Source organism: Carassius gibelio, chromosome B19 (assembly GCF_023724105.1).
Source record: "Carassius gibelio isolate Cgi1373 ecotype wild population from Czech Republic chromosome B19, carGib1.2-hapl.c, whole genome shotgun sequence".
NCBI lineage: Eukaryota > Metazoa > Chordata > Actinopteri > Cypriniformes > Cyprinidae > Carassius > Carassius gibelio.
This window is the reverse complement of record NC_068414.1, coordinates 27,948,928-27,968,290: the sequence shown is the minus strand read 5'-3', so window position 1 is coordinate 27,968,290 and position 19,363 is coordinate 27,948,928. Positions and strand designations below refer to the sequence as shown.

At 38.3% G+C, this 19,363-nt stretch overlaps 1 protein-coding gene and 1 long non-coding RNA gene across 4 annotated transcripts in view; both read right to left on the bottom strand.

Moving 5' to 3' along the window:
- Positions 1 to 4,277: 4,277 nt before the first annotated feature.
- LOC127978653 (uncharacterized) lies at positions 4,278 to 6,467 on the bottom strand. 3 transcript variants are annotated; one of them, XR_008158583.1, is made up of 5 exons: positions 6,050 to 6,467; positions 5,236 to 5,268; positions 5,084 to 5,153; positions 4,864 to 4,969; positions 4,278 to 4,434 (listed from the first exon to the last, which is right to left on the bottom strand). It is a non-coding gene; the product is annotated as an uncharacterized LOC127978653 (long non-coding RNA). The 3 variants fall into 3 exon arrangements; XR_008158581.1 differs by having other exon boundaries at positions 4,864 to 4,962; positions 6,050 to 6,459; XR_008158582.1 differs by lacking the exon at positions 4,278 to 4,434 and adding an exon at positions 4,618 to 4,710 and having other exon boundaries at positions 4,864 to 4,962; positions 6,050 to 6,462.
- A 936-nt stretch (positions 6,468 to 7,403) lies between these two features.
- The window catches only part of LOC127979689 (glutamate receptor ionotropic, NMDA 2D-like), an 83,337-nt gene continuing 71,377 nt past the window's right edge, over positions 7,404 to 19,363 (bottom strand). Inside the window, exons 12-14 of the mRNA XM_052585288.1 lie at positions 16,533 to 16,720; positions 14,973 to 15,205; positions 7,404 to 13,591 (exon numbers count right to left, since the gene is read on the bottom strand). Of these exons, the coding sequence (XP_052441248.1) occupies positions 10,565 to 13,591; positions 14,973 to 15,205; positions 16,533 to 16,720 (3,448 nt within the window). The 3' untranslated portion in view covers positions 7,404 to 10,564. The remainder of the gene's footprint in view (positions 13,592 to 14,972; positions 15,206 to 16,532; positions 16,721 to 19,363) is intronic.

Sequence of the window (19,363 nt, the reverse complement as noted above, 5' to 3'; positions counted from 1 at the left end):
CAGTGTCTGCTGAGACGAGGAGGCAATGCTTTCTGCAAACTTGCCGTCACATGCATTTTACATGCTGATATTTCTCTTGGGTTGTACAATCTCTAATGTTCCTGCATATACCAACAGCTTGTGTCCAATAGCTCTCTTATCTCCCATTTCCAATATTTCCTACAGAATTTACTCACACAGAGCACACATGCTGAATTCACTGCAGATGCTGGCATATTTGGAATTGAAGAATAAATGGTAGATTCATCTGAAATCCTTTGCTGAGGATTGTGAATAGATAGCAATGCTACTGGAAAGCCAACACCTGTGGACATCATGTAATTCAATATGGCCAAGGTGAGATAGATTTTCCTGGCAAGATATGGGTCGCAATTTTGTAGTATTTACATCCTTCAGTGTTTTGTGAAAGTAGGCTACTGTGATGCTGGAATCAAATTTATCCAGAGGAAATTTCAGGAGATTTAATGGAGACACTTCTCTTAAAATTTCTTTACAGAAAAAAAGGTAGGCCTAATAAATAATGCCTCACATTTTAGGTAAAATATCTGAAACATTACTAGATAAAATTATACAAAATCATATGCATGCAAATATGGGGCATTCTACAGAATTGTTTTGATGTCAAAGTTAGAAAAGTATTTTGCCCAAAAAATGTGTATGTAAATTGTATAATATCCAAGGTACACATTTCTATTAATTGTACAGTTAAAAGTTTTGAAATACATGTCCTCTCCCCAAATTTGTCACTACCGAAACACAGTAATAATAGTTTAATTAGAATGGTAATATAGACCTATTAAGATGTTGCTTGCATCTACAGTATGTTGCAAATATATATTTATATATATATATATTTATATATATATATATATATATATATATATATATATATATATAGCTATTTTATAAAAAGTTTTTTTTTAAGTAAATCTGCATTAATCAAGGTAAAACGTAGGTGTCCTCACCAGTAGTTTCAAAAGGCTATTCACTCTTTCTTTTCATGTCCTCTCTCTTCCCAGAAACCTAGAAAACAAAGACTTACACAATTATTCACCGCGTTTGCTGTCAATCACAAACATTCTGCACTGTAAAAAATTGTCCTGTAAATTAACGGTAGTATACTGGCAGCAGGGTTTCCAGCAGTGTACCGTAATTTTACAGTTTTATTACCGTTTTCTGAATTACAGCTTTTTTGTAAATTAACGGTAATATACTGGCAGCAGGGTTTCCAGCTGTGTACCGTTATTTTACAGTTTCCAGAATTACAGCTTTTCTGTAAATTAACGGTAATATACTGGCAGCAGGATTTCCAGCTGTGTACCGTTATTTTACAGTTTTCTGAATTACAGCTTTTTTTGTAAATTAACAGTAATATACTGGCAGCAAGGTTTCCAGCGGTGTACCGTAATTTTTCAGGATCATTACTGTATTCTAGTTTTTTTTTTTTTCTAAACCGTAGAACTGGCAATTTTGCCAATCATTAACTTTATTAAAAATATCTGTATTTTAACAAATTCACAAACTGGCATTTCATTTATACTAAAAAGTGGCAGCAAATAGACAGAAAAGAGAAGACCAAGGGGGTATTTCTTATAGAACACTATTTATTTAAGTGCCCAACCAATAATTCAAATGCTTTCTCCAAAAAAAATAAGCAATCAAAATGGAAGAGTCAGTCTTTGTATGTGTTAGAGAAAGATGAGATGAAGAGAGAAGAAAATTAACCAATTTACAAAACAGACAATGTGCAAAATGAACCCTGCAGAAGTCTGTGGACATATTTAAACAAATTTAAGTTGACCATATAAAACACAAAACAAGCAGCCATTTTAGGTCTAGCTTTGTGCTATGAGTATGACAATGCATGGGCATGGGCTTGGAGTGTACGTTCCCCTAAAAACAGCCTTTAAGAAATGGCAAACAACTTCTGAACAAGAATCTTATTTTGGTGTAATAACTCAAAACCTGGCAAGGATTTGTAGAACAGTCCAAGAACGTTTCAGAAGCATAAAACTGTCACCAACTCTGATGCAAGTGTAGCCAGGGAGGGGTGTAGTCTGAAACATAAAAATTGAGAAAAATCCTTTTTAAGTTAAAATAACATCAGCAGAATTTTAATAGAACGTAACAAAAAACATGTATACTGCATAATAATATAAAACATTTCAGAAACTTAGGACCCTACGATTTCCACGATGTGAAAACAATCACGGAATCAAATCATGAAAACGGAATTAGGCAAATAATGTGGATTGTCACAGAATTTGTCACATTTGTGATGAATACAATAAAATAGTGTTGTACACTAACTGAAATCGCGATGTGGATTAGTGTATTAATTCATAAAAGTTGCAATATTATGTTAGAAGTTGTACTTATAATTTTTGTAAAGTTATCCAAACGATTAATTAGCTAATCAAAAAAGGGAACACTAGATTAAAGGGGGGGGGGGGGGGGTTGAAATGCTATTTCATGCATACTGAAGTTTTTTTACACTGTTAAAGAGTTGGATTCCCATGCTAAACATCGACAAAGTTTCAAAAATTAAGTTGTACGTTTGAACGTTTGTACGTTTGAAGGAGTATTCCGGTTTGTCACAAGTTTCGGAAAGTTTTTTTCGAGTATGGCTCTGTGTGACGTTAGATGGAGCAGAATTTCCTTATATGGGTCCTAAGGGCACTTCTGCCGGAAGAGCGCGTGCTCACGTATAGCGAGGCTGAGCACAGACATTCCCTGATCAGAGCGAGAGCGTCGCAAAATGTCACAAAAGAAGTGTGTTTTTGGTTGCCAGGGCAAGACAACCCTGCACAGATTACCAAAAAAAAAAACAGCATTAAGGGACCAGTGGATGGAGTTTATTTTTACAGAGCATCAACGGAGTTGTGCAAGTGTTTTTGTTTGTTCCCTGCATTTCGAAGATGCTTGTTTTACAAACAAGGCCCAGTTTGACGACGGATTTGCGTATCGTTTATTTCTTAAGGATGATGCAATCCCAACGAAAAAGGGTCACGATCGTGTGTTGGAACCGCAGGCGGTGAGTAAAACTGCTTCAAATATCTCTGCCTCCTTGTTAGTGCGTCCCCTCCCATGCCAGAGACTCGGGTTCGAGCCCCGCTCGGAGCGAGTCGTTGCTGCTGCTGCTCTCGTTCAGTTTCAGCCTCAGGATCTGATTCTGGATCATAAATAAATGGCTGAATCTGACTGTTAACCATGGTTTGTTTTGGATGATGTTTTTTTTTCCTCACGCTAATGTCACAACTTCCAAACGCTCTCAATGCAAAAGCCTACTGGCGCTAGTGATTCTTTAGCTCCACCCACACGTCACATTAGTTTACAGAAAAGATAATCAATAGTTGCAGCTCTATCCCACATACACAAAAAAAAAAAAAAAATCAAGTGTCTTCACATCAATCCTTCAAAATAAAGGTTCGGTCTAATGTGATGTGATTGTGACGGAAATATATCACTTTTGTACAGTAGAATATGTCATTTTCAAAGTAATATAATAATACAAATAAGAATTATAGTAATAAAAATAATAATAATCATTAAAAATGATGTTTAAGGAATAATTACACAATTGTTATTCCATGTTTTAATTGTAACAGGAATAAAAATGGAATTTGAGAATAAAACATATTTCTAAAATGTATTTTAACCATTAAGATGTAATTTTAAAAAGTTAAAACAAAACAAAAAAAAATCATAAAACATATTTACTTAATTTCTTCATGAGTGTTAAGTTAAATATTAAGCAGACTTTGAGCAACATTAGTGGACCAACTAAACTGATTAATAGTGTGCATGTACTCAAAAAAAAATAAAAAATAAAACAATTCATGGTTTTAATAAAATCATTATATTATTTCAACCTCGAATTTTTTTTGTGTGTTTGGATAGTTTTTGTGTAACCTGGGACTGAACAGTCGCAACAACATAGGGGTTGTAATGAGTGCGGACTGTATCCTCTTCAGGGTAGTTCTCAGTGCCACTGACGATTTTTTTTGGGTCAAATATAGGTTTGTGGATTTTATTTATAAAACCGTTTCTTTGCTGTAAATTATTTTATTTTATGTAATGCAAACTACAGGGACGCAACGTTAGTAACCAAAATGAGTCACACCAGTCTTTTTCAACTGACTACTTTTAAATGTTGATTTTTTTTTTTGTTAAACAAGTTTAAATGTGAGAAATATTCTGTGTGTGTAAACTGTGAAATCAGTTGTATTAAGAACTGTATTTAATGAAAATGTATGTGTAACTTCACTTGCCTAGATGAAGTCCCATTTGAAGTCCATTCGATTTTTTTGTAGAGTGGCAACCTTTGGATTGACTGTAGTGGACTTCTTATTCACCCCCTTCCCCGTCTTCTTGGAGACTACCTTGCCTCGGCAGGTCTTTGAGCCTCTTTCTGGGTTTATTCCATAGAATCATCTAAGGAAAGTTGCATTACACATTACCGAAGTGTATAATAACCATTTTTCAAAATTCTGATTAATTAATTTGGTTTAGAATTTAGATTAATTTTGTAAAACTTTATAATAAGTATAAAGTAATAAAGCACTTATAAATCATTTGCAAACGATCTATATATATATTCTGACTCGTTTGGATTTAATGTGGATCTACATGCCTTTCTCCTATTTTCTCCGTGTCTGGCATGCGAATAAAACCACATTTGACAGTGTTTCAGATGATGAACTGAAAAAACTGAAATGGAAGAACACAAGTAGAACACAGGAGAAAGGTTGAGGTAACTAGTTTGCAAATAATTTATTACTTTACTACTGTATACTTATTATAAAGTGTTACCACAGATTCTAAGAGAGTGATTAAAACATACGCAAAAAGGAAAACACTTACCTTTGAAAAAACTCTAACGTGCAACAAGCCGCCTCTTGATACTGCAGGTTGAAGATGTAGTGCACAGCAAACACTTGCAACTGCAGTCAAAAATGTTGACTGGACACTCACGAAAAAAAAGAAGCAATTTTAACAATTGTGCACAACAGCAATGTTAACAATTTTAGATCTCAGCCATCAGTAAATGTTTCTTCTTCATCATGTGCAATGACACACTAACCCAGCAAAATCAGATGAGGATTGGCAGGTAGATTGAGTGTCTTCTCAACCTCAGATGCAGATGCTGCAACCTGTCGAGAACACAAAATACACAAATAATAATATTACATAATATAATGTGGTGAAGTGGAAAGAAGAAAATTAAATACTTACATCTGCATGTGAAACCAGTCCATCTTCATGTTCCTGGAAGTGGGACATTAACGTTAGAATCTTGACAAGCAGGTGTACCATATCTTTGTTCTCATCCAGGGACATCCTCCAACTTTTCATTAAAAACACTTAAAAATATTCTGTCTACTGCTCTCTCCTCTTCCTCTCTCTCTAACTCTCTCTCTCTCACACACACACACACACACGCTCACTCACTCTCTCTCTCACACACACACACTCTCTCTCTCTCTCTCTCTCTCTCTCACACACACACTCTCACACACACACACAAAACTGTATTTGAGGCTGAGGAACAAGTTAGAATGTAAGTGAATGAAGTAACGTTTCCTCTGTGATATAGAGATTTGTGCCAATAAATCCAGTGCAAAATTAAAATTAAAATGTGCTCACATACAAAGCCCACTTTATTAATAATAAGTTCGAATATATTTAGATTACACTCTAACTAGTTTTAGATACGACTTATATTGAAAGACTAATGTGTCACTCCGAAAAAAACAAACGTTTCTCACCATAACGTTAACGCTACTCTTTCCATCTATCCAGTCAAGTGCTCATGCAAAGGGCGATGAGTTTATGCTTCCTAAGTAAAATTAAGTTTACAGGCCTATTTTCGATTTCCCAATATATAAGGATAATATATAAGTTACCAACTTTATACGCACCTAACTTAGCAACATTAATGCAAATAAAACAAATCCTCCATTTTAAACTACACTGGGTTGGCGCCAATGCAAAATGTAAATATAATTGTGCAAATAAGTGTTTCAGAAAATCAGGAAAACACACTTACTTCATATCCTCGTTATCTGCAATCTGTAATCGAGATTATATTTGAGATAATATCCGTTTTATTCACAGAGACTTTTCTCTGGTATCAGACGCTAACCGTTGCTCCCCTCCCCCACCGATCACGTGCTCATCTTCTAAAGTTGCCAAATATGTTCAATTCATATCCAATTAAATAATCAGCGAACGCAAGTATTTTATATTTAACTATTTACAAGTTTAACATTTACAGGATTTTACACCAGAAAAAAAAAAACGATGCAAATCCTTCACAAACACACTCATACACACTTAACTTTCAGGAGAAATTTGTAAAAATTGCATACATGCTAGTTCACCGTCTTGGCAAGATTTGTCAAAGGTAAATTCAAATATTGTGCCCACATAAAAAAAAACGCTGCAGTTTAAGATAAAAATGTATTCAGACTTTGATCTGCTTACCTGTAAATGAGCCTCAACTTGAGATGAAATCCATAAAACTTTGACTGAAACCATGCTCCTCCATGGGTCAGCTAGCCTTTGGTTCCCCCTCTCCCACCGATCACGTGTGCATTTACGGTAAGACACCGTAATTTTAGAAAACAGTTCAGTACTGTATATTTACGCTGTTAATATGCTGTAAATTTACAGAAATTTTTTACAGTGTGTGTTGAACACACGCTGAAAACAACAAAACAGATCAAACGCTGTTGTATTAAAAGTCTTTTATTCTGTTCTGCTCGCAGCACAGCATAGTCTCCCATGGTCGAGCGGCTCAGCGAGTGGCCCCCCTGTGAGGCTCCCCGACTGAGAGGAGTATGGCACAAGAACCTAACACAGTGGTACCGGGGGGTGGGGGGGGCACTACCGTCCTGGCACAGAGTGGCATAAAACATAACTGGCTCTTCTCAGCTACATTATCATAAAGTATTACAGAGCAGCATTGCATGTGTTCAAATGTGTTTTCAGCATAACACACTGCAGCTTGGCACAGACAGAGTGCGCGCACACACACACGGAGACTGCAAAGGTTTTGATATAGCGAGGTCAAATCCATTTGCTATGCTCATAGTGATCCTAGTGTGGAGCCTACCGCTGTGCATCACCATGTTCCAAAACGTACACATATACACCTCAATCACAGCGTTGGTTATTCACAACATAAATTCATTGTAGTCGATGGTCGGCCATGTTATTCATAAAAACACAGTTGAAAACTGGTCTCTGATGTCAGCTGTTATGAGACGAGAGATGATAAAAAGACAAAAGAAGACCAATTCAAAGATAATTAATTTGGCAGATAAACATCATATATATATATATATATATATATATATATATATATATATATATATATATATATATATATATATGCACGTTATTTGTTGCAATATATCATTTATATCTATATGTAAATATTTATATGCTGCTGCTCCTATAAGAGACTTATTCTTAGAGTAATAAACAAATAAACGAACGAACAAACAGAACATTTACCGTCAAAGACACTATCAACACAAGACACATGTCTAGAGAAAGGCCATTTTAAGATTCTTGGTGGCGGCGGTTCCTACTAAAACTTGTGCAATATGCCTGATATTTTATCATTTGAAAACGAACAGACAAAATACATTATCTTAAGGTCCTTGATGTTTCAGCCCAAATGTTTTATCAAAGCTGTCTGCTGACTTTAATGTGCACAATGGAATGGAAAGAGAATTCCAAATTATTTTTCACAGCTAATACATGAAACATCTTAATTATCAAGTCTGCCGGGAGAAATGTTTAAAAACAATGCTCATCTTCAGCTATACTGCTTTGCTGAACAGCTATTTCTCTATTGCTATCTAAACGTCACAAACACATATATGAGGTACATCTATATATAAAGTAATCCAGACACGTTTTACACAACAGAGTTGGAGTCAAAAGGATATACATACATAAGCTGCCAAATATTCTAAATGTTAATCTCAAATTACGCTGTGACAGTGAGGCAGTTTGTTATGATTCTGGTCAGAACTGACAAGATTTGTTTTACTGTCCTTCCGATTTCACCAAACAGAAGTCATCAGTGTTTAAAAAAAATAAAAATCATCACCCTTTATGTTTCCAGGACTCCAAAGTCTCTTGACATTACTATTTAGCCCATTGACAACAAAATATACCCCAGTTAATTGGTACTACTTGTAAAAAGCTTAGCATACAACAAATAAGCTTAATATGGCTCAGATGCAGTTACAAGCACACACACACACACAAAAACAATTAGCCTGTTGGACTGTGCGTGGTTCTGTGTCAAATATGCACTTAAACAAATTCATATGTAAACAATAACATACAGTGCTTCAAACCAAATTTCAATTAGTCAAACTTTGCTGCTGGCTTGACAAAGCCCTGCCTGAAAGTTTCAAATAAACTTCAGTTTGAAAGCTTAAAAGATCTATACATAGAGGATATACTCATTTAATTTTGGTAATTTTTTGGAATATTCTGTGGGGGGGAAATAGCAAACCAGATTAATCAGAAAAACATAAAACATACCAAAGTCAGAACTAGTGTTGGGGGAAAGTTACTTTTTAAAATAATGCATTGCAAAATTTGATCATGTAGTTATAAAGTACTTTTGAAATACGTTTTATCACCTGGGCTGGGATTTCTTTCTTTTTTTTGAAAACTCAGAAAACTCAGATTTCTTTTTAAAGTAATCTGATTACATAACTTGCATTACTTGCAATGTTTTACCCCCAGCACTGGTTAGAACAGCCTGAAGGATTGGATGGATGTAGCACGAACATAGTCCGATTACTTCAGAAAGGTGTTGGGAATTTTTGCAGTTATAGTATGCTATAGCTTTGTCAAGACAACAAAATTACAAAATCCAGTAATATGAAAAATAAGAAACTCTGAAAGATAGCGCATTTTAAATAGTGTATAAACAAAATAAATAAAATGAAACATAGTTGACTCAGACCTGCTGCCAACACGCATTGCCCTTAGCAATATTCACAGTTAATTATAGCGATCACTATAAAGATGCTAGCTTTTGGCTAATGGTGAAAGCTAAATTAAACAAAAGATCTAATCAGTCTTTTCCTCACAGTTCCTCAAAGTAAAACTTGATCTGGCTTTCTTTCTTTTTTTCTTTTTTATTTAACAGATATGTCTAGTAAAAGCATAAAACTGCAACTCTATTTTGCTCTCATTTGACCAGATTATTGTTGCTACTACTTGTACAGCTTAAGCAAAATTGCTAAGAGAATATGAGTATTGTGTCTGAAGCTAATAAATGGCAGAGCAGAGCAGCTTGTAAAAAAGGTGTAAAAACACAGTGTTAAACTGTAAACAGTGCTCTACTTCGCTTATCGCTCTCTGAATGATGACATGTCTTTCATCACTCACTGACATCTCGGTTAGCGAGTACAGTGCTGCAGTATGGCTAGCCCTGTCATCCTGGCACTCTCAAAATTAGCATTCAAAGTTACCCTAACTGGCTCTGATGAGAAGGTCTCCCCCGAGAAAGCTAAGATCTTAAAAGTGTCTTGGTTGCAGCACACTGTGTTGTCATGGCAACATGTACATTCAGTCGAGAGGGGAGGGTTTGCCACCGATTATAGGTAGTTGAAACATTGCATGTGCCCTTCAGTAATACAGCACAGTGTTTATATTATTTTAATAACTCAACACAACTGTTTTGAACCAGATCACAAAACATATATAATATATATAATAAAATAACTTTAAATATAAAATATATGTATTGTATGTTGTTTGTAGTTAATTATGTATTGCTCAAGGGACGAGAATGAAACATGAGGACCTGTGAAATGATTTCAATAGAATAGGACTGTACATCAGCTCCACTTTTAGTTTGGCATTCAGCTTCAGTAAGCCAATATGTGATCGGTCATGGCTAACTTACCCTGTTGCTAGGAATACAAACACTGACAACAACACAGAATGCAAGATATCAGTTTGCGGAAGGTGGAGGTCAAGAAAAATGGTTTGCTACTTTCCTTTGTGAGTGCGTCCCTTGAGATATTTTGAACAAATATACACAACAATTACATTGTGATTCAGAGCTCCGAGAGCAGGAGAGAAAAAAAAAGTGATGGGTGTGTTGCGTTAGGGCTTCGTATTTTGACCTCACGATCTCCCTTCGAAAAACCGTTCCTGAGCCATCAAGCAGCAAAACACTCCAAGAAAAAAAATCACATTTACCCACATTATTGACGCTCCACCTTAAAGCCCCAAAGAAGTAAGAAAAGCAAAGCCAATCCTATACAAACAGCCTCACTAACAACAAGATTTGTCAGCATGGCAGTATTCCATTCTTACACAAGTAAAGAGAAAGGGCTACAATTTATGTGTCATCCTAATCCAGGTTTGTCTCTGAGCATTAGAGCTTTGTGCAAAAGACGGCTGCCAGCGAAAACAACCCATCTCGACTGCTATGAACAGTTAACTGTTTGTGGCATGAGCAGGTGATTTGATCGCCCCTAAGGGCTACTTGCTGATGTTCCTCATTTAATTATGTTCCTTAGACCTCGCTCTCCACACTGGAAAAGTGGGCAGAGCCTCGACGAGAGCACAGGCTTTTGGTTTTGAGGGGAAGATGTGGGGATTGATACCTTTGGGGTTGGGGAACTGATCGCAGTTTCTGATACTGGAGCTTAGCACTAGAGGAGGACAAAGAGGAGGGCTGTGGGGCACCAGGAGTAGATGAGACAACCGAAGGGGAGGAAACTGATGAAGAGGAGGTAGGTGGAGGTATATGTATATGGTGAGAGGAAGAGGGTGGGGCTGGGAGTGCAGGGACCATTGGTGGTGGTAAAGATGGCGGTAGACTCTGAGGAGGGGATGGTGGTTGTCGGGACCGGTCTGAGCGCTGTGGTCTTTGTGCACTGAGATTGGATTGGCTTCCAGATTTTGCCTGGCTCTGAGCCCGATCCGTTTTGGATGATTGCCGTTTGGGTCTTACGCTGCTGCTGAAACTGTGGCAGTGGGGGAGAAGCTCCTCCTGACTCCTTGAAGTCACCCGATTCCATTTGGAGTGAGTGCTGGCAGAGTGATGGGGTGACTGGCAGGAACAGGATGTGTGAGTGCGGCCCTTCTCTTGAGATCTGCTTTTAGATTTCTTTTCAGTTTTCACTGGTAATTTATCAACAGACCAGTATTTTCGAGGAGGTGGCGGAGTCAATGAAGTTGGAGGCCACTTGTTTGAACCTAAGCCTCCTGATCCCCACCCTGTTCCCACTCTGAAACCCAGGACACTTTCTCCACCACCCCATCCCAAAAAGGAGTCATCTCTACTGTTTATACTGCCTCCTCTTTCTCTGGAAGGGTAGGTGCCAAAGAACCATCCTCCTCCTCCAATGCCTCCAACTGCCCTTCCTTCGTGACCCTCCCAATATCTCTCAAACTTACCAAACTCTCCTGAGGAACCCTCATCATCTGTGTATATCTCAACAGTTTTTTCTCTGTCCCTTTCAGATTCAGAGTCCATTCCTCTGCTTTCTCGTCGTCGCCCCTGTTCTTCTGGCCTGCTTCTTTCCACTTCAGATTCCTCATCTTCTTCTTCCTCTGACTCCCATTCGTGAAATGACAGGCCTTCTCTTGAGCAAGGCTTAACTCTCTTGTTTTTTCCCAAAAGGGGCCGACTTTCTCCACCTCTTCCTTGCTCATCTCTTTCAGCTCCTACAGACTTTCGTCTTTTAGATATGGGAAGCAAGGGTACAAAAGACGATGGCGAATCAGAAGTTGGGTTCCCACTACTCCAAAATTTGACGGTTGAAGAAGGTTTGTTTGAGCTAGAAAAATGCTTGTTGTTGGACCTTGGCCTGGAGTGGCGTTGTGATTTTGGGCTTCTCTGATGCCTTTCCTTTACTCTGTTGCCTTCGTCATCTTCTCCACCTTGATCATCCCTATCTCTCTTAACTCCATCTCTGATATTATCCCACTCATAACTCCTTGTAGAGCTTTCGCTCTTTTTTCGAAAAGAGCTTCGCCTCAGAGCAGGATAAGAAGTGTATTCCTGTCCTATGCCTTTTTCAAAGACATCTTTCCTGTCCATATCTACCTCCTCTTGTTCAGATCGTTTTCCCCTCTCCCTTCTTCTTGATTTCTCCTCTTTTTTCTTTTTCTTTTTCACCTTACGTCTTTTACGCTCCCTTTCTCTTTCACGCTCTTCTCTCTTCTTTTTCTTTCTACCCTTCTTCCTCCTCTTTCTCTCTCTTTCCCTTTCTTTATGTTGTCGTTTCTCCTCCTTAACATCTCTATCTCCAGCTGCTCTTCTAGCCTTTTCTTTCTCTCCCCAAGAGGCCCACCACTCTTGAAGCTGTGCAATCTGGCTTCCTGCTCTGTCTCTCACCTGTGCCCTCTGTCCGCAAGGTTTGCGGGGTGGTATAGGTGGTGGTGGAGGACTGCTGGGCAGGGAACGAGAAGACATACGTGAACGACTTTTTCTCCTCCCCAAAAGCAAGCTCGACTCCTCCGTAAGCTCATCTGTGTCAAAGTCCTCATACACATCTCGTTCATCTGCTCTGTATCTAAAGCTCTGGGATGATGTGTACGAAGATGAAGATGAAGGAGAATTGGATCTGGAGACTGATTCTGAAGAAGAGGATGAACTGGAGGTACTGGAGCTGCTGGACGAAGTGGATGAATAGCATATAGATGGAGAAGGTGAGGGTGGAGTCTGTGTTGGGGAAGAGAGTGGCACAGGTATAGGCAGAGGAAGGGGAGGAGGACGACGTCCTCTTCTTCCACCAGCATCTCTCATTCCATATCTCCCACCACATCTCCTTCCGAGTGGAAGGATGTTTTCGTACAGTGGCCCACCTGAACCCTTCCTTTTTGAGAAGCTGCTTCTCCTCCAAATAGATTGCTGAGGTGGAGAGGGATGTGGTAAAGCATGGTTAATTTGTAAGTGTCCAGAGGTTTGACCTTTAGGAGGTAACCGTGGGTTTCCAGAAGATTTCATCCCTCGATGCTTTGTTTTTGGAGTTTGGGTGACTACGTTTTGAGGTTCAGCAGAGACCCCTAAGCCTTCTGGATCAATTGGCCCATAGTATCTCTTGTACTCATCCAGACCCCCCTCTCCTAAACTTATTTCTGCACCCCAGTGAGGGGGCATGCCTTCGAATTGTGTTAAGTTTGTTATCCCACTGCTCACACAACCAAGCTTCTCAGGACCAACCTTTGGACGTGTCCACCGATCCACCACAGCTAATCGACGATCATGCCGTGGTAGGAATGTAGAGCAAGGCATGGGTGCTCCAAGAATGGGACTGTTTGACGGGCCTAGAGCCATTCCAGAATGTCCAACTGAAGGAGGGGAGCCTGGCAGAAGAGCACTGTATATTGGTGGCTGCTGGTGGTGTTGCTTCTGTTGTTGCTGCTGTTGTTGTTGTTGTGCCATAGCGATGGGAGGATTGGCCACGGCTGTAGAGATCACATGAGGCGGTGGAGGAGGAGGAACTGTGGAAACATGATGATATTGAGGAAGTGTGCTTTGGGAACCTCCAGGAGCTGTTTCATCCTCAAAATTGCAGCAGCTGTACATTCCCTGTAAGAGATAACAAGCAAAAGATTTATTTATCAAACGGTTCAGGATATCACAATATTCCCCTTGGTGACATACAAACCGAATTAAGCACTTTGAAATTGTCTCTGTAAAGACGAGAAACATTACCATAATAATGAAATTGTAAAGCTCCCAGTGCTTTGATGATGCAAGAGTACACATTGTAAGCTCAGCTTACTTTTTTCTGAGGTTATGGCAATGCTGACCTCACTGTTTGAGTGTCCCATCTAACCTTACTGGCTTACAGTTCTCTCATAGAACGTCTGGTTGCTTGCAAGGGGGATTTAAGGTTCTTCAAATTTTTTCCACAATGTAAGCAAAGACAGATGAATAAATGATCCATCTTCTGTCATCCTCTTTCTGCCCTATTCATTACTATGTGAGAAGTTATGGGCTTTCATGAAATCCCTTTGTGTGTGCAGTGGGAATACTGGATGTGCTATCACATTTTAGAAATGACAGGAATTAAAGGAGTGTGCTGCAAAGTCCCCTTCTAAGGATTTAACGCCTGATTGCAGGAGATTACTGCATGTCATTCTTTGTTCTTGCTGCAAATAACAAGAATTGCAAAAGCTTAATCATTCCTTTTACTTGCAAATACATTAAATGATTTCAGTTTTGTTTCTTAGGTTCATTTTTACATTTCCTGGGCTACTGATTTCAGTTTACAGGGCTGTAATGAAATTATCATTATGGCACAATTATTGTTCCTCAATGTGTTTTATCACCTTCTCTCAAATTGCAGCAGAGTTTCATAAGAAATAAAATAAAATAAGTATATTTATAAGGGCTGTGAACATTAACATGTTAATGCTTATGAATAATTAAATGTTTTTAAGTGGGACTTCTGTTTTGTGTGATTTCTAAAAAGAATGGGAAGCTTTCAGAAATGACCGAAACCAATTGGAGCAACAGAGCAAGTCTCTCTCACACACATGCACAAAATTCCCTATGGATGCTCCCATTTATCAGCGGCCTAAATGACTGAGAAAACCATTATTTTACAGATTATTTATTTATAAATCAAACCCAGATGGGACGTTTAACAATGGTTAAGTCATTTAGAGCCTTTATATAATGAAATGTAATTATAAACGAGGCTCAAAAAGTGAAACATCATCCACAAGTGGAACCCAGTCATCATAATTTATGCAATCACCAGCGGAGGACTGTGGGTCAATGGTGGTGGTAGGGGGGTGTACATGTATTCTGAGTGTCATTAACACAAAATAAAGACCAATAATTGCATATATTATTTTGTTTTCTTTCCATAAAAAATAATGAGAATGGATTAAGATTACTCAAGAAAACAACTGACAGCCCTGCCATTAATATTATAATGTAATTTATGTAGGTCACTCACCCGACTGAAAGCCAGAAGGAAGTCCAGTCCTCCAGAGTGGCCCAAACAGTGGCGGAGCTTCCAATAGATAAGATGCTCCCATGCAAACACCAGCAGACTTAGGCCCATGGCAACCAGAAGCATATAGAAGACTCCTGCCATATTGTCTATGTCCAGTTTGGAACTCATGACCTCAATCTTATCATTATGACAGATCCCAGACAGCCAGAGTCGTTCAAGCATGTCAATCTCATCTACAAAGAAGGAAAATATGAGCACAATGACAGGAGATAAGAAGCATGAAAGATAAGCAGGCCTACAAAACAGGGGACAAGACAGATGGATAGAAGGGAGAGAATGGAAAAGAAAGGCTAAAGAAAGAAAGAGTATAGTTTAAAACCCTATTGTTGGGAAAAGTGAGTCTTTAATACAAATCTCCAGACAGTGGAGATCTTGGTTTACCTTCATTTATTATTACACTGTGTTCACAAAAAGGTGAAAATGGAAAAGAAAAAAACAGAGGAAAAGAATCATGAAAGGCAAGGAGGAGGAACGAGAGAAGCAGAGAAAGAGAGACTGGAGGATAATAACAGCTTTGATGGAGGTCTGAAATAGCCTGGTTTGGAGGCTCTTGTGATAAGACAGGCCCAGAGTAGTTTGGAGATGAAAGCACTAGACTGATGGGCCTACCTCCCAACAATAGCCATTAGTGCATTTATCAGAGTGAAAATGTCACTGTGGAAAAAATAAAGGCATGACAAGGGCATGTTTCTGGCAGAGAAGAGACATATGCATTTAGATGCCGGCTTTATATCGAGGATTATTCCTTCACTACGAAGGAAGGAGAGAGATAAGTCTAAATCCTCTTTTCAAATGAAACAAAGAATAAAAACAAAACTGCGTTGACCCGCAGGTTAATTACATGTAAATTATGACAATATGGTCTTGAACTATGGCTTAGGTAATGGAAAATATAATCACAGGAACTGAAATCATAACATTTTTCATTATATTTATTTATTCAAACAAGCAAAATCAGCCCTGAGAATTTCAATCCAATTTGGAATGAGTCAAAATTAAAAATCAAAGCGTTCGACTACTGCACTGTTTACTGATGTGACCCTATGGCTATTCATAATTGTGTTTATTAGCATTCTTTCTAATATAATTTGTCATATTTCAGTGGGACTCTTCCAGCTCTCTTTCACATTTATTCTTTAATCATTATGGGGCAACTCATTAGGTTCCTCATCATCGAGTCTGATCAAAGAAAAACAAGCAATGCAAGAGAGAAATATGCGAATGTGTGCATATGCGAGATGGAGAAAGGGAGGAGTACCTCAGAGAATCAAAATAAAAAGTGTAACAACACACAAAAAGGTTTAATTTCCCAAAAAATCTTCTCCGTCATTATGTAAACAAAACAGTAGGAATGTTTGTTTGTCACAGTAAAAATCAGGGCTTTGAGACTGAGTATTAGAGATTACAACTCCACAAACAAACAACAAGACACCATTAGCAAGGGTTAACGTGTTGTTAAGTTTGGGTCCTGGGGTGTACCTAGGTATTTAATTCTCTTACCATCTCCAACTAGCTGCAGGAGGGCGAGGTCTAGTGGCCGCTTCCAGCGGGAGTTTTTGTGTAAGGCAATGCCATACCCTGTTGTAGCGAACACTTTGCCAGAGCCAATGGTCATTACTTTGCAGCCCTCATCCTTACGAGCCATGTAGTTCAGGACAGCCGCATCATATATGAATGCATCCAGTTTCCTGCAGAGACAAAAAGGAAATGGGAAACAAAGGCATGGGGAAATTGCTTTACGAGACCAATTATCACTTTATTGATTGTTAAATTGTAAAGACAAAAACATTGATGATCTTCAGGGAAATGCTATTTCTAAGCTAAATAGTGTGTAACGGGTAATCAGTGAAGTCAGTTAAGCACTCACCCCAGTTCTACACCATGCATTTATTGGTTTAACAGCACTGACAAATCGTTTTAAGACTTGGTTTTTATTCCCTCTCAAAAAGCTTTTTGTTGCTGCTGGTACCTGCCTTAAAAAAACACTGAATTTCCACGATTTTTCCATTACCTTTCTATGGGTTTTACAGATGAATTCCTGAGTATTTAAAAAAAAAGTTTTTTATAGAGTTTCACTCAAAAAGAGCCAATGTAATATTTCAGAGCAGAGAATAACCAGAAAAATCTCCACTACTGTTTAAAACTTTGGGGTCATTGTTCCGAAAAAAAAAAAAAAAAAGTTTATCAAATAAATTCGGTTCTTTTTGGAATTTTTTATTCATTATTCTTTTATTCATAATTAATAAATGTTTCTTGAGCATCAAATCAGCATATTAGAATGATTTCTGAAGATTTTATTTTCTTAAACGATTTCAATAACTGTAACAGCATTTATATGCCTTTTCACTACACTGGCTATCACTTAATTCTTTCAATTAACATCACAATGAATGTTTAAATATATACATAAAAATACAGTTGATAAAACTATAAAAATGTGTGAAGAAAATGAAACTGTAAGGCACTAGGGTGGCATGAATAAGCCTCAAAAATACAGTGACTTCATGCAGGCATACTCTGTTTTTATATGCAGGTGTATAATCAAATACCTCAAGAGTTTTCTAGGACACGCCTTGTTTCTCTGCCATAAATGTGATAATATATGCGCACATGCACTTTGCAGAATAGCACCAAAGAACACTGATACTCTGTCTGGTTGCTCGCTTTGTTGAAATGAGCAGCGCATAATTGGAAGGCTAATTTGTGCAGACACTGGTCTTCAAATAAACCCCATGTAAAAAAAAAAAAACTAAAAAAAAAACTAAAATACATGAAATTGGGACCGGATCGGCTAGCAGAAAGTTTCCTGCGACGTCTGTGGCGTCACAAATACACATTCCTTCTGTGGTGAAAATAGTTGTGTAACAGTTTGAAATGTGATGCTCGGAATAGAGCATTTTACGCAATTACATTCCTAAGCAATCATACTGAAAATGTTCACCTGCTGCATGATAAAAAAAAAAACCAGCAAAAAACGCAACGTGCCATTTAATGAAAAAATCCAATAATGAAAAAATCCACATTTTATCCACCAACTTATTACTCCATATTCATGGTGCTAAATTATTCAGCGGGGGACTCTCATACAGTAAAGACAAAAAAGTAAGTTGTTTTTCAGAAGTCAAGGAAGCTTTGTGCATTATCAGAGTCAGGTGCCTCTTTTCTCATATTTCACTCACCTTGAAACATGCCAACGTCTTCGCAGCAAAAACCTAAATTGACAGCTTATTACTGGCTACTCTTCAACCTCCTCCTAAACACACCTTGAGGTTATTAACAAGCTCAACTTGGCCCTCCAAGACCAGCGAGCACCACATTAGCATTCAAGGTGGCAGCTTTTGTCAGAAGTGTTGTATCCAACAAAACAGAACCCTTAGGGGAAAATGAGTCACACATTTCAGTAAGGGTGAAACCAAACGAACAGAACACACATAGACAGTTGTTTCATAGCACAGCACACTGCCCTTCAGTGCAACCCGACTGAAATAGGAAGGCAGTGAAAGCAGTAGGTAGGCTGCTGAGGTACACAAGTGCCTTTGAGAATCAGCTAGCGCCTAGTTGGAGACCTAACTTGTTGACTTGTGGACCAGCAGGCCTGCCTTGCATTACACGGCTTGAAATCGAAAGTCTCACTCTGCAGGCTACAACTATTACACAAACCAAGTGCTTATGAATGACAGATGAAATCTTCACCAGCAATTGCAAAGCCTGAACACTGTGATTACACATTCTAGCCTGCAAACATAACCTTTTTTTTTGTGATGGGATGCATATTCATGCCCTTTGTATGCATAATGCAGAGACTTGAGCTTTAGATAGGAGAGCTGTAGACACACACACTTTCGTGCACACAGATCCGAGGGCAGTGAAGCAGTGTTAGCGACACCACGTTGCAATTGAAGAATTCTGGAACAATCATGGCATTTTACGATGCAGAGCAGCAAATGAATAATACACAAATGCAGAATTGCTTGTTTCTGTGATTAAACACTAACGGATGAAAATGGAATGACATCCAATGCTCTTTGTATAACAAAGTCTAGCAAAGCTTTTTAAAAAGTTTTGTTTCCTAAACCAGCATAATGCAGTGTGGTGTCTACTGGCTGCGCACATAAAAGTGCCATCATAGGAAAACTATGCTTGATTGAACAACTATAATACCACCATGCCTCTACACTAAACTGCCACGGCTTAGGGTCACTATGTGGCACTAACAAAAACACATTCTGCTACTACATTATAAAGCAGGCTTTGTTTGCCTTCTTTGTGAATACATTAAAGGTAACGACACTACTGCCTAGATTTGCATTTCCAGAAAATCTTTTAAATAC